Genomic DNA, 15,344 nt, shown 5'->3' on the forward strand with positions numbered 1-15,344 from the left:
GACCAAGGAGCTCTCCAAACAGGTCAGGGACAAAGTTGTTGAGAAGTACAAGTCAGGGTTGGGTTTTAAAAAAAAAATATCCAAATCTTTGATAATCCCCGGAGCACCATCAAATCCATCATCTTCAAATAGAAAGAACATGGTACCACAACAAACCTGCCAAGGGAGGGCTGCGCACCAGAACTCACAGACCAGGCAAGGAGGGCATTAATCAGAGAAGCAGCACAGAGACCAAATGTAACCCTGGTGGATGGTGCTAAATACAGGGATATTCTTGAGCAAAACCTGTTTCAGTCTGCCTGTGGTTTTAGACTAGGACAGAGGTTCACCTTCCAGCAGGACAATGACCCGAAGCATACTGCTAAAACAACACTCGAGTGGTTTAAGGGGAAACATTTAAATGTGTTGGAATGGCCTAGTCAAAGTCCAGACCTCAATCCAATTGAGAATCTGTGGTCAGACTTGAAGATTGCAGTTCACAAGTGAAAACCATCCAACATGAAGGAGCTTGAGCAGTTTCTCCTTGAGGAATGGCCAAAAATCCCAGTGGCAAGATGTGGCAAGCTCATAGGGACTTATCCAAAGCGACTTACAGCTGTATTTGCTGCAAAAGGTAGCTCTACAAAGTACTGACTTTAGGGGAGTGAATAGTTATGCTCGCTTAAGTTTTTTGTTATTTTGTCCTATTTGTTGTTTGCTTCACAATCACAAAAAAAAATCACATCTTCGAATACGTAGGTTTGTTCTGTAAATGAAATGATGCAAACCCTCAAACAATCATTTTAATTTCAGGTTGTTAGGCAACAAAACATGAAAAATGCCAAGGGGGATGAATACTTTTGCAAGCCACTGTAGTTGGTCCTGTTTGGGTTGAAGATGCACTTAAAATCTTAAAAAAAAACTCCCAAACCTACTGCCAGTTCTTAGAAGATATTTTGTCAAGCAGTGGTACAGGAAAAGGTCTACATCATTCAAGAAGGCCATGATTTTTATGCAGGACAATGCTCCGTCACATGCATCCAAATACTTAAAGATTACAGAGTAATGACATGGCCCCCTTCCTCACCTGAAAAAGTTGATCGACAGATCAAGAAACTATCAGACTCCATGGATGGAAGGCTCATGGCAGTTATTGAAAAGAAGGGTGGCTATATTGGTCACTGAATATTTGTTGAAATGTCACAAGTGTTTACTTGTAAATTTCAAGTTGTTTATTTGTTGTTCTTATTCTAATAAATGAAAATAAACAAGTGAGATTGGAAAATTTTAGTTTTTCATTTAGTTACATAATAATTGCGCACACTAATAGTTGTCTAATAATTGTGCACACATAGATATTCTCCTGAGAATGACAAATCTCACTTTTCTTTGATAAATGCTCAGGTTTGAGTTTTATTAACATTTGGGATTGACTAAGAGCACTGTATTTGTTTAAAAATAAAATAAATCCTCAGGAATACAACTTGCCTAATAATTGTGCATGCAGTGTATAGCAGGAAGTGTAGCTCAAAGTGCTTCACAACAAAGAAATCTCATGCACAAAGTGTTGCTCATAAAAGGATATAGAATTGACATAAACATAGGGATAGAAAATTATTGTAAAATAAGATAAACCCATTGAAAACAATAGTAAAAATACGATACAATAAATAGAATGCTTAAGATGGAAAATAGATGAAAGATGGAAAACCACTGATTAATAATAATAAAATAAAGTTAAAAGCAGAGTACATAGAATGCATAAAATCAAGTAAAAGGCAACATTTTAAAAGATGTACAGCAGTGCATAAAGGCAAGGCAAACCATAACATTTTCAACCCTGCATCAGAGAAGTCATAGCTGGTTAAAAACTAAAGTGAAAAAGTAAGTTTTTCTTGCTTTCTTTTGAAAATATTTTGAGCTGGCTCCCTGATATCTAGAGGTAATGCGTTCCAGAGCATTGGGGTATAATTGACAAAGGCCTCATTCCTGATTTTCTTTCAGCATTTGCTGGAAACCTCGAATAAACCAGCAGCAGATGATCGCAGTGTTCTTGAAAACAAATAGTGAACAGGGTATTTAGCATTGTAGCTTGGTGCTGGCCCATTTTTCCTCATTTAACTTCAAGAAATTATTGCTCATCCAGTTATTGGTCAAAAGACAGTTAGTATTGGAGTCTATAGCTGCAGCATCATTTGGTTCAGCACAGGTGTACAGATGTGTGTCATCAGCACAACTATGGAAACATACATCGTGCTCTCTAATGATGTCAACAAGTGGCAGTGTTAGTGAGAATGGTTATGGACCAAAGCAACTCCCTTGTACAACCCCAAAACAGATGTCATGTTTCAGTTTGTGCCATGTTCTAAAGCCTGACTGAAGTTCCCTCAGGATACTATTTTCTTTTAAGTAAAGAGTTAATTTGGACATAAACCAGCTCTTCCAGTATCGTACTGATGAATGGAATGTTGGATATCAGCCTGTAGTGAGCTGAGTGAGTGCATTATTATCTAAGTTGGGTTTCTTTAGTAATACTTTCACAGCAGCTGTTTTAAAAGCATCTGGGAAGACGCCTGTTTGTTGAGATGTATTTCTAATCTTCAGGACATGATTTGAAATGCTGTCAAACTGTCAAACACCTGCTTTAACACAAGATGTGGATGAATTACTTAGTGACAGTCTTGCTTAGTTACTGTAATACAGATGAATTTTACATCTTTTTTTTTTTTACGGGGTTTGTTTAGGTCACCCGTGTTCACCTCAGTAGCAATGCTGCCTCTGATTGAGGTCATTTTGTTATTGAAGAACGATGAAAGTTCTTCACAGTTTGATGTAGTGTGGTGTGATGTAACTGTGGATGGGTGGGGGCAGTGCTGAGCAGCCCGTCAATACTGGAGAATAATATCCTAGAGTTCCCAGCATACTCATTAATAACCTTGGAAAAGTAATCCTTTCTTGTCGTGTAGACGTGTAGCTTTGTTATAGACAGTCATGGCTTCTTCTTATATAATACAGTGAACTGTGAGTTTTCCTCCATTTTCTTTCAGCTGCTCAATAGATTCTCTTGCTCTCATTAACACTGCTGTTGTTTAACCATGGGCAGATTCTGTCAGTCGACCTCTTTTTAACCTTCAGTGGAGCAGCAGCATTTAAAGCAGGTAGCATGGTGGTGTTGAAATGTTCAACCATGTCGTTTACAGAGCAGTCATAGCTGTGTGACTCAAATGATCTACTAGTATTACAGGACTTTTCTTCAGCCTTGCCATCACCATAAACTCTCTTTCAGTCTTTGTCAAGATTAGTTTGGCATCAAAAAACAGTGATTGTCAGAAATAGGTCATTCTAATACTGAAATATTGTCAATTTTGTTAACAGCCAGAATGGTACCATGCTGATGAGTGGCTTTTACATGTTTTGTAAGTTCAATGCTGTCCAGTAAATTCTCAGGCTCCATGGCTTTGGAGTCTTTTTTTATATGAATATTCAGGTGTCCATTCAGAATTTATCTGTCATATCTAGTGATACCAAATGCGATAAGCTGTAAGAATTCCTGCATAAACACAGAAGAATATCTTGGTGGTCGACACAATGTAACAATGAGCACTGATAATTCTGCTTTCAGCTCAAGAGCAAGACATTCAAATGATGTCTGTTCACACTTGTCAATGTCATTACAGATTAACTGTGTAGAAATGGCTACAATCTCTCTTTTCCTGTTTTGTCTGACTGATAAAATTTATAATTTGGATGACAAGCCTTTGACAGTGTTGCCACACCAGTAGTGCTGTTTAGCTGTTTCAGCCTGTTCAGCTCCAAGTTGTTCTGACTGCTCCTGAGGACCCGCTGTTACACCTTCCATCTGTATGCAGACTCGTCATCAGATGACTTTGATGACCATTGTGTCGTTTGCAAACATCAGGAGTTTAACAGTCTGGTCCCCTGAAGTGCAGTTATTTGTATAGAGGGAGAAGAGCAGGGGAGAGAGAACACATTCCTGGGGGCTCCAGTGCCGATAGTCCGGGTGCTGGATGTGATTTTTTTTTTTTTTTTTCCCAGATAAAGATGGAATGTCTCCTGAAACGACTTCTGTTATGATTTGGCGCTGTATAAATCAAATTTAATTGAATTTAATTTTGTTCTTTTTGTTTCCTCTCTACTCTTGTTCCTCTGCTTCATCTGTCCCTTTTCTAATAATTTGTCTGCAACTGTCTCTGCAGGTTCAGGGTGAAGGACTGGTGAATAAAGACCTGCCCAGTTGTTGGGAGTGTCCAAAGTGTGTCCAAGGAATCACTGACCCAGAGGTACACAATGTTTTAACACACACACACACACACACACACACACACACGCACACACGTCTCAGTGTTTTCTTCTTCTTGTATGTACAGTACATATATTGCATACACTGCTGTATACACACTTCTTCGTCTCTTTGCAAACACTTGCGCTCTCTGTTGAACTCAGTCTTTTAAGCTGGCGTTCACACACACTTGGTTGCAGTGTCAAAGTTAATGGGTATTGTGTGTCTCCTGTCTTTTTTCATAATTTTTTTTTGTTTGTTTTGTTTTTTGGTTGCTTTATTTTCTGTTTTCTTTGAATTTAATTTAACCTCGTCAGTCATCAGGCAGCGATGAATCGTTGGCTGCTGGCCACCAACAGCACATCCGTCCCCATGGCCCCCTGGTCCTCAGGCTGGGCCCCATGCCCTCTGCTACCATAGGGGGTCCTGTGGGCTCCCAGCAGGATGGGGAGGTGGTCCGCTGTGGTTTCTTCCCTCCTCCTCCTCCTCCTCTTCCTTGCTGCTCTTCCTCCTCAGCATCACTTCTGTTGGTGGCGGCCCCTCTGCCTTCTCAGCCAACCAGCTCGAGACTGGTGAGAGGTGCTGCCTATTCTGCGTACATTCGTCCGTCTGTCGCGTGCACCCAGCCCTTTTTACCTTTCCGTCTTTTTCAAGAGAACAGGCACAACTCTTGATGTAAATTTTACTATTAAAATAGTCTTGTTCGTGACACGATGATTTTCTATTTAAAAATTCTGTTTTCATAAATACAAGAGTAGTGCCTCTTCTCTCAGACTGTCACCTGTTTTTATTTTGGAACTCCCTTCAACTCTGCTTGGTTTCTGTCCAGTTTTCCCTTCTTTGTACTTTCTAAATGACTTTTCTCATGGCTGATCTTAAGGGGAATTTTTTGGTCTGTTTGCATTAAATAAGATTTCAGTACCTTTTTGAAAATACGTCATCTGTATTTGGCAGTACTACTGGACACAAGTCTCTCTTTCATTGTCAAAAAGGATGGAAGAGAAGCCATTGTTGTTCAGTGATCCTCTTCACTCAACTTTCAACTTGAATCCCTGGATGAACTGCCTTGGTGACACTGTTGTCCCTCCTGTTAAGTGTGGGGTTTTTTTTTTTTTTTTTCCTCCCATCATTGCAGTAACTGGCTGTCTGATATTCACTTTCTAGCCAATCAACAATCAGGAGTCAGTATGTTGGAAAACAGTATAGAGCTTATTAAGACTGTAACTGGAATTTTTGACTTCGCCACAAAATGCTGTCTGATTTTTTTCTTTTTTTTTTTAATGTGAACAACTCATTTCACAAATTGTTAGTTATATTTTAATAGTAAAATAAAGTCTATAAAGGGGTTAAGAGTGATCAAGATTAATCAGAACAAGTTTCACCACCCATGCAACTATTAACATTTGAGTCTGAGATCATAAGCTCAAAAATGACTTTTTACACATTTAACATTAAGCACATTGAGAAACTTCTCAAGGCGAGACGATTAATCTCTAGATAGATACACTGTGAACACTCAGCAGCTAACAGAAAAAGAAGATATAGTACAGAGAAATATTAGCTTTTCTGAGTGAATAAATGTTAATGTTACTGATAGAAGAAGCTTAAAATGGGAGCAATGAGAGTGCTGAGCTTTCAAGTTTCATCTGGAGTCATAACACCATGAAGGACACCATGTTTAGGAAAGTAGTTTTAAAAACACACACAAATGGCAACCAGTGACTGCGTACTGCCGTTAGAAACTGAGTACAATTAGCTGATACTTTGCTTGATCATCCACCATCAGTCATCAATATAAACACACATTATTAGACTGTAAACCATTAATCAAACCCATAACTAACTGCAGTCAATGAATGTCTGAACACCTTATCATACTTTAGCAGTTAGTGTTTCTGTTAGGGCTGGGCGATATGGCCTAAAAATATAATATCTGATTTTTTTCACAAAAAACTCGATTTATGATTTTTCCGATTTTTTTCCTACTTTTTAAAGAAGACAATAAGTACAAATAACAGAGTCAGAGATTTTTATAACCTGGCTTCTCCACAGTGCTCAGCATGTCTTTAGCTATATGATATGCCACTGCCTCCATTATGTCTTTGTGCCTTTTAGATGATTTGTCATGGCACTGAAGCAGAGCACCTCTGCATGGTGGTCTGCTGCTTGTGCGGTGGTGCTGCGGTAGAAGATGTTATTGGACGTTGGCGAATACAGCTGCGCTCCAAAGGGTGAGCGCGGCTAAGGTGGTTAAACAAGTTTATGGTATTAAACGGTCTTGGTGGGGACGACAGTCTTGCATACTTTACAGACCACATTGGTCTAACTATGGTCTGACTTACAAAATCCAAAAAACTGCCATACTGACAAGCTGACTTTGTCTGGTTTATCGACAATTTCTTCGCTCGCTGCAGCGCTCACTTTCTATTTCTCATCTCACTCCTCGTGAAGAACCGAACTTATACTGTTACATGGCTACGGAAGCTCCTGGGGGGCAAAAGGCGCGTCGTAGCAAGAGGAGAAAAAACTAAAATTTTTTATTTTTTTAATCGTCCACAGCAAAAAAAATTCGAATTAATCGAAAAAATCGATATCGCCCAGGCCTAGTTTCTGTGGTGGTGACAAAACGTTAAAAGAAAATACATATTTGAAGTAAACAAATAGCTCCCTGTGCTACACGATGTGCTACTGATGCATGCCTATTAATATCACTGGAAATTGAATATTACTGAGTGCCGTATACAGAAGTGTCAAGTATGTAGTTGTGCATGTGGTTTTCAATGAGGAAAACCACACCATTCTATCAAGGGCACAATGGCCAGTTCAAGACAGGGCATGACAAACTGGCTGTGTGGTAGAAGGGGCATTACGACCACACCTTGGGGCATCCACGTTATTGGCCATGTGGCCACAGTATAACACATGCCCTGCATTCTGTTTACCTGCTGTTCCCAATGCAAAATGGAGAAAGTTGTGGACGGATTTCTGGTCCTTGGTCACAGCTGGAGTGAGTCCTAAATATTTAGTATAGACATTAGAGACTTTCCACTGACCAAAGCAATGTCCCTAAGTAAAAATTCCCCAAAATTGAATACTGATCTCATCACTATTGCTTGTTTCACATGTTGAAGACACACCATTGCCATTTTTGTGTCCCACACAACATGTTGAAATATCATTAACAGGAATTATGGGAATGTTCTCCTCATTATTCCACTGTAGCTCTGTTATATGCTCAAGCTGTGCAACTTTTCTGAACTGCCCTCTTAAAAGCTATTTATTCCTATGACAAAGTTACATAAAATATGACCAGTTGCTTCCCTTATCGTTAATGACTGGTAAAAATTGTGTGTTTGAGAGCCACTGATTTATTTACAATCAAAAGTGTTTTGCTCCGGTTTTCAACTGTATAGTGTTCCATGATTGTGGCAAACCACCTTTTTTTCCCCTTCGGTTTGTTGTGGGTTATCAGCATTAGATATTGAACATCAGCACAACATAATGACTTTGATCCAAAATCTACTATAATCATTCAGAAACTTTATTAGTGCAAGTCCAAAGTGTCAGAACATGAGCTCTGATATTTTTTTTCTCTCCCTCCAGCAGTCTAAAGGAGACAAAGGTGAAGGCCTACCGGTGGTAAGTATTTATTGTGGGGACTCGTTTTAAATTAAGGTCAATTAAATTGGTTAATGTAGTTAATTAATTTAATGTCTTTAGCAACTTCCTTTTGCGTTTCTGTCCTTCCCTCCATCTTTCCCTGCATGTCCAGAAGCGGAAATCTTCCTCCCTGCTGGATGCTCGTATGGCTAAGATTTTCCGACGACAGAGACACAGCCGTGATGGAGATGACTCTGCCAGTGATGATGATGATGAAGGTTTGTTTGTGATAAAAGGTGAACCTGAAGCACCTTTTCACTGTTCACTGCCTCCCATTGATATTCATTTTGTTACTAATTATATCAGAAAAGAATGTTTCTTCCAAAAAAAAAAAGTTTGACATACAGACATCTAGTTGTGACTGTGATCACTTAATTCTGACCTTATCGTCTGTCCCATCCACCCATCTCCTTAGCCTCTCAGAGAAGAAAGATGGTGCTCCATGTTCGAGGAGGGGGGCACTCTTCTAGAAGGGGGTTTGGTGCCAACAGGAGAGGCCTGATTAGAGGAGGCTCGGCCCACAGAGGAAGCAGAGGAGGGCTCATGACTCCTGGCTCCTCCTCTGTCCTCAAGCTAAAGCGAGGGATGGGCATGAGGGACGGTGGACGGAGGGTACGAGGGGTAAGGCTGCGGGGAGGTTCGAGGATGCAGCGAAGAGGAGATGAGTCCGAGGAGTCAGATGACGACGATGATGATGATGAAGAAGAGGAAGAAGAGGAGGAGGACAGTGAAGATAGAGGCAAAGAACGAAGACATTGTCGGCGTAAGAGGAGGCACAGGACCGATGAGGATGAAGATGAGGACAGTGAGGGGCAGGAGTTTGACCCTGAGGAGGAGGAGATGGACACACTCGAAGATGAAGAGGAGGAAGAGGAAGTGGAGGAGGAAGGGCGGTGGGATTCAGACCCAGAACCCCCTGTACTCCTGGTGTCTGATCTGAATGATGACCTGTTGAGTGGTTCCTATCTGACTGTCACTCTTCAGCGCCCCCACAAGGCCAAGAGACAATCTGGTAAGACTTCAAATCCCAGTCCTTACAGTGTAATAAATTTAAATTTAAAAATAAAGATAACATATAAAGTATAGTATATGCTCACATAACTGTACTGTAAAGTAAAAATGAATGAGTTTAACTTCAGCAAACATGTTATCGCTGCTTAGGCTCCATAGTTCCAAAGCTAGAAGCAGCTATGGGCCCAAGGACAGCTGCAGTGGTTGCTGGTGGTCAACAGGGTTTCATCCAGAGGAAGACAGCTCTGTCCAAACCTTCACGACTCAAAAGCGCTGATACAACTGCTGACAACGTTGCCCCAAGAGGACCTGGCAGGTAGAGCTAAACACATGATCAAATTCGGTTTAGTCCACAACTACTACTACTACTGCTACTACTTCTACTACTGCTACTACTACTACTCATGATATAAAATGTTTATTTAAAATTAAGCCTAGAGCAGTTTGAGACACCATGCATTATTTAGACAAAACATGACTGTAAGTCCCATATACATTTACTTTAACACCAAAGCATTTGACACCAAAACAGCCCAAAACCCACCATCACCCCTTAATGACAAGCCGTGACTCAAATCGAGGAAAAAAGACAGCGTCTGCTGCATAAAAATCCTTTTCAAAATAAAAGCACATGATTTATTTCACGGCAAAGGCCCGCAACCCACCAGTTGAAACACTGATCTAGATGATAGTAATTGCCAGACTGCTGCATAACATGATAATTAACATGAAAAAGTATTATTTGGGGATATATCATTGCACAGAAATGACAGGTTCAGTATGTCCAGTTCTGTGTCTTTATTATCCCTGTTGATATGTTTTTGATACATAGGAGAGCTTTAGTAAATATGTCAGTGTTTCTCCAATTTAGAGTACAAAAAATAGAAACATTTCACTGGTTAATCTTAGTACAGATGTATCATGATGTATACAGTATGTCACCCAATAAATAACAAGAAACTGCAGTACAGATAGGCCAAAGATACAGTATGTTTGAGCTCATGGTGTGAATGTGGCGGTGTTATAAAGCTGAGTGATTGGTAGACTACAAAGGTGCTATATAAATGCACTCCATTTACCATTTAAAAATCAAATAGTAGCTGATATATCATACTTGGATTTTTAAATATTATACCGTCAAGGCACAGGTAGTTGATGCATTACACAAGTGTAGCTTCCATACCTGCTCCAAGTCATACACAGTAGACATGATGACATGATGCTTAAAACTAACCCATTATGGTAGTCTCTTAAATGAAAAGGCTCGTGGGCAATAACTATGTACTGTTTTATCCATGTGGCCCCTGGCATGAAAAGTTCAGGCACCCCTGAGGTCCTGTAGTCCTCTTTTGCTTTTAACAACCCTGGACTGAGCTTAGTTGGGTTTAATTCTTTCAGATTAATAAACACACACTTAAAAGTGTTGTGTCTCTGCTCTTGCACTCTCTCCTCGGATGTCTGATATTTTTGATTTGTTACATAATATGAACCTGGCAGAAAGCAAATTACGGGATCATGTGATGTGCCAACCAGACGTAGAAATTGATCTAAACTTCACTTAACATCTTTCCTACCTGTGAAAAGCCACCTAGGGTGTATATTATACCTATACTGTCACTAGACAACTTTTTCGCCTGAATAAAAGCTAGGTTAGCACCACTGATTTTCTCAGCAGTCCTTCTAGTTTGTTGCAGTCTGTTCTGGTCCTGTTTGGTGGCAGACCCAAACCAGATGATGATGGATATGCATGGAAGACACTGGATTATCCCTGTGTAGAACTAGATCAGCAGCTGTTGAGCTAGGTTGAGCGTCCTGAGCTGAACCAGGAAGTACATCCTCAGTTGCGCCTTCTTGAAGATTTAGGCTATGTTTGAAGTCTACCTTTGGTCCTGGGAGATGTTGGATCCCAGAAACGTGAAGGTTTCCACAGTGGAAACAATTTTCTAGTGGATGCTGACGGGGGTGGTGTTGAGGGGCTTCTCCAGAAGTCCACTGTCATCTCAACAATTTTGAGTGTGTTCAGCTTTAGGTTGTTCTGACTGCACCAGAGGGCCAGCTGTTCGACCTCCCATCTGTATGCAGACCCATCACCATCTCAGATGATGTTGATGACCATTGAGTCATCTGCAAACTTCAGGAATTTAACAGACTGCTCTCCCAAGGTGCAGTCATTGATGTAGAGGGAGAAGAACAGGGGAGAGAGCACACATCCCTGGGGGCTCCAGTGCTGATGGTCCGGTTGCTGGACGTGACTTCACCTGCTGCTTCCTGTCAGTCAGGAAGCTTGTTATCCACTGACAGGTAGAGGGGAGGCTGGCACAGTGAGCGGGGTGAGTTTTAAGTGGAGGATTTCTGGGATGGTCTTGTTAAATGCAGAACTGAAGTCTCTCAAATGATTTCATGACCACAGACATCAGGGTGACTGACCTGTAGTCATTAAAGCCAGAGATGGAAGATTTTTTTTTAGAACTGTTATGACTGAGCTTTTGAACTATGAGGGAACTTCACACAGCTCCAGTGATTTATTGAAAATCTGTGTGAAGATGGGTGTTTGGTAAGTACAAACTTTCGGACAGGAGGGGCACACGTCATCTGCCTCCTGAAAAGGTGATCCACATCTTGTTCACAGATCTTGAGCATTGGTGGAGTGGGGAGCGGTGAGAGTGGTGCGGGGGTGTTGATGTGGGCCTATCAAACTTGCAGTAGAATGTATTCAGGTTGTTGTCTAGTTGTTCCCAGCTGTGTGTAGGGATGGTTTCTTGTAGTTGGTAATGTCCTGCTGTTTTCTCTACACTGACGACGGCTGCTCAAGAGACAGAGTGATATGTTTCCCTTAATGTTGTCTAGCAGTTGTCTAATGTCTAATTACTGTGACTTGTGAGACACTTAATGTGCTGTCTGTATTTTTGGCAATTCGTGCCTGAGAATCTGGTCAACCAGGTGTCGTAACGCCTCACTAAGGCAGGCCTGAGGTCGGGTGTACACACCAACCAGAATAAACGAGAACACTTGTGGTGAATAAAAGAGTGTACAGTTTATGAATATGGTCCATAGGTGAGGGTTGCATGATTTATTCAACACTGTGACATCAATACACCAACCTTCATTAATGTAGAAGCAGATTCTGGCTCCCATGGTTTTCCCTGAAAGCTCTGTTACACGGTTCAATCAGAAAAGGTGAACACCAGGGAGATGCAACACAAAAAATCAAAAAGGAAAGTTTTAAGCCTTTGTTTTGAGACAGGATGTGCCTGATGATAAATTTGTTTTACATGGGAGTGGAGGGACATGTCCTGATCAAAGATTACTCCCAGATTCTTTACAGTGGTGCTGGAGGCCAGTACTATGCCATCCATAACTGCTATATCATCAGAAAGTGAGTTTCTAAGGTGTTTAGCATCAGAAAATTGCAGGTCATCCAGGTCTTTATGTCCTGAAGACACGCTTGGCGTCTAGTTAACTGATTGGTTTCATCTGGCTTCATTGAATGTAGTTGGGTATCATCTGCATAGCAATAAAAATGAATTGAGTGTTTCCTGATAATTTACTCTAAAGGAAGCATATGTAAGGTGAATAGAATTAGTCCAAGCACAGAACTCCGTAAGCTGACTTTAGCGAGCACAGAGGAGTCCTCCTTAACATGTACAAACTGAGAGTAATCTGAAAGGTATTATTTAAACCAGCGTAATGCAATTCCATCCCACTTTAGAGGACTGAGGTACGTAGCCTTTTGATAAAGACAGATTGATCACATCGATTAAGTAAAAGCAGCTCTTTAAACAACTTAGTTGGGATAGGGTCTAGAATACAGGTTGATGATTTCGATGAGGAAATTATTGAAATTAGTTGGTGAAGGTCAACAGGTGAAAAACAGTGTAAAACTACGACAGGTTTAATAACAATTTCTCTGGTTTCTGTGTTTGAAGATAAATCAGCACGTTGACTCAGGAGGTGATGAATTCCGTCTCTAATAGTGAGAATTTTATCATTAAAGAAGGTCATGAAGGAATTACTGTTCAGAGCTGAAGGAACACATGGCTCAACAGAATTATAGCTCTCTGTCAGTCTGGCTACAGTGCTGGATAAACCTGGGATTGTCCTTATCTTCCTCTATTAGTGCAGATTAATAGGCTGCTTTAGCACTGTGCATTCTCATCGTGGCAATCCAGTAAAGGAAGTTTATATCCATTTGTTTTTGATCCCCTATAGCTTAACTTTTTACGGACATAAAGTACAACAGGGCAAGGTTAGATTTTCTTTTGTTTTAGATTTTTAAGTTTAAGTTTTAAGTGATTCTGAGCTTTTTGGTCTGTTCTTGCTTGGAACACATCTTTATGTTCAACAGAGTTCACTCTGTGAAACTACAGACTGGTCCATCTTATGGCTAAAATTAAATGCCTCACACAATTCATAACACAACTTGTTGTCAATGACTATTTAAGGTAAGTATGTGGAATGTTCGGGGCTGTAATAATGTGAGGAAAGAGGAAATCTGTCCTGAACTCTCTTAAAAAAAAAAGAAAAAAAAAAAAAGAAGCTTTTCTACAGGAAACACATTTAAATGATGAGGAGCACAAAAGGATTTCATCTTCTCATCACATTCAACAAATAAGAGGGGGGTGTTCAACCTAACACATAAAATTTTCAATTTACTGTCAAAGCTTTCTGTAAAGATACTGAAGGAAGATATATCCTAGTTAAAAGGCTCCTACATGGTGAAAATACTTTGTGAGGAAATGTCTATACACCTAATACTCAAGATAAGGCCTTGTACGCATCCTTACTTGGTCAGCTAGCTGATATGGACTGCACAGTTACTTTTCCTGTACATTATGCGTAGTGATGGACATACTTCCCACTGTGACAAGTCAATTTAAAGATGTCAAGGCTCTATTAAATGTTAATAAGGAGCTTGATCTTTTGGGCATATGGAGATATTACAACCGACTTTCAAGGCAATATGTATTTAACTCCCATTCTCCTGTGTCAACATCACACATTGATTTTATTTTTGTTTCTAGGTGTCCTTCTCATTTAGCTGAACATGTAGACATAACCCTACCCTAACCCTATATTGCCCTTTCACACCCTTGCCCTAGTCATGACCCTTCAACATCTCAAACCCAATGAAGAGAATGAATACAACACTGCTTATGATTTCTTACATTTTCTGATGGATCAAACTGATTTATTTTTATAATATACTACAGAGCTGACCCAAAAAAAGAGTGGTGTTCTCCGTGTGGATACTAGAATATTAGCTAAGATACTGTCTCTCTCAGGTTTTGATGTTCCTTTGTGTATGCAGACCAGACTTTTATTAAGGGTTGAAACTCTTTTCAGAGGATGTCTATTTAGTATTATTTTCAATGCCAAAAAGGTCTCTGATAGAATTGAATGGGAATATATGTTTGAAGTAATGAGGAGATTTGGATTTGAATGAAATTTCTGCCGTGGATTAAACTGTTGTATAAAGTACCTACAGCTTTGGTTCTGATAAATCCTGTTCAGTCTGGCTATAGAGCCTTTAGCAGTGGCTATCAAACATCCATCCATACATTTTCTATACTGACTATCCCTTTCGAATACACCCTGAACTGGTTGCCAGTTGATTGCAGGGCAACATATAGAGACAGTGCCGCCCCAGCTATTAAACAAAACCCAAAAACCCAGATTTGTACAAAACAACATGAAATTTTATATATGGTGATGATCCTTTTGACCTTAACAGATCCCACTAAATCATTACCAACATAAAATGCTACAATGTGCCCCCCCCTCCCCCCCGTAGCACGTATAGTGATTCTGACTTGGGGATAAAACCTCAGTGTCACGATATAAAAGAGACATAATGTATATAAGGACAGCTTTCAATTTACTTTGTGTATGACTTGGATAGGTGTTTTAGGCTATTTTACAGGAATCCTTCCAAACATATTCTATTCCTATGCTTTTTGTGATTCTAAATGCAAGCGAAAGTTTGGGCACCCTTCATCAAAATTTCTGTCACTGTGAATAGCTAAACAAGTTAAAGATGTCCTGAATTCTGAACAGCATCAAATTACAGATGACACATTTTAATATTTTAAGCAAGGTTACTTTGATAGTTCCATCTTTTAAAATATTTAAAGTATTCAAAATAACAAAAAAGGGAAAGGGGCCAGAAGCACCCTCCATTGTCACTTGTACTTAGTAACACCCCCCTTTGGCAAGTTTCACAGCTTGTAAACATTTTTTTGTAGCCACCTAAGAGTCTTTCACTTCTTGCTTGGGGGATTTTCAACCATTCTTCCTAGCAAAAGGCTTCTACTTATGTAAGATTCTTGGGGCGTCTCTTATGCATTCGTCTTTTGAGGTCTGTCCATACATAATCGATGTTTGGAATGGGGGACTG

General features: G+C 40.1%; 1 protein-coding gene across 7 annotated transcripts in view; it reads left to right on the forward strand.

Annotated features, from left to right (window-relative positions):
- The window catches only part of kdm2aa (lysine (K)-specific demethylase 2Aa), a 34,456-nt gene that overhangs the window by 11,249 nt on the left and 7,863 nt on the right, over positions 1–15,344 (forward strand). For 4 of the 7 annotated variants that reach the window (XM_076729202.1, XM_076729203.1, XM_076729199.1 and 1 more), the window contains exons 16-21: positions 4,197–4,280; positions 4,597–4,851; positions 7,883–7,918; positions 8,052–8,157; positions 8,355–8,951; positions 9,101–9,266. In XM_076729202.1, coding sequence (XP_076585317.1) covers positions 4,197–4,280; positions 4,597–4,851; positions 7,883–7,918; positions 8,052–8,157; positions 8,355–8,951; positions 9,101–9,266 — 1,244 coding nt within the window. The remainder of the gene's footprint in view (positions 1–4,196; positions 4,281–4,596; positions 4,852–7,882; positions 7,919–8,051; positions 8,158–8,354; positions 8,952–9,100; positions 9,267–15,344) is intronic. The other 3 variants (XM_076729204.1, XM_076729205.1, XM_076729200.1) reach the window with 2 other exon arrangements.

Source organism: Chaetodon auriga, chromosome 4, assembly GCF_051107435.1.
Source record: "Chaetodon auriga isolate fChaAug3 chromosome 4, fChaAug3.hap1, whole genome shotgun sequence".
In the NCBI taxonomy this organism is placed as follows: Eukaryota; Metazoa; Chordata; class Actinopteri; order Chaetodontiformes; family Chaetodontidae; genus Chaetodon; species Chaetodon auriga.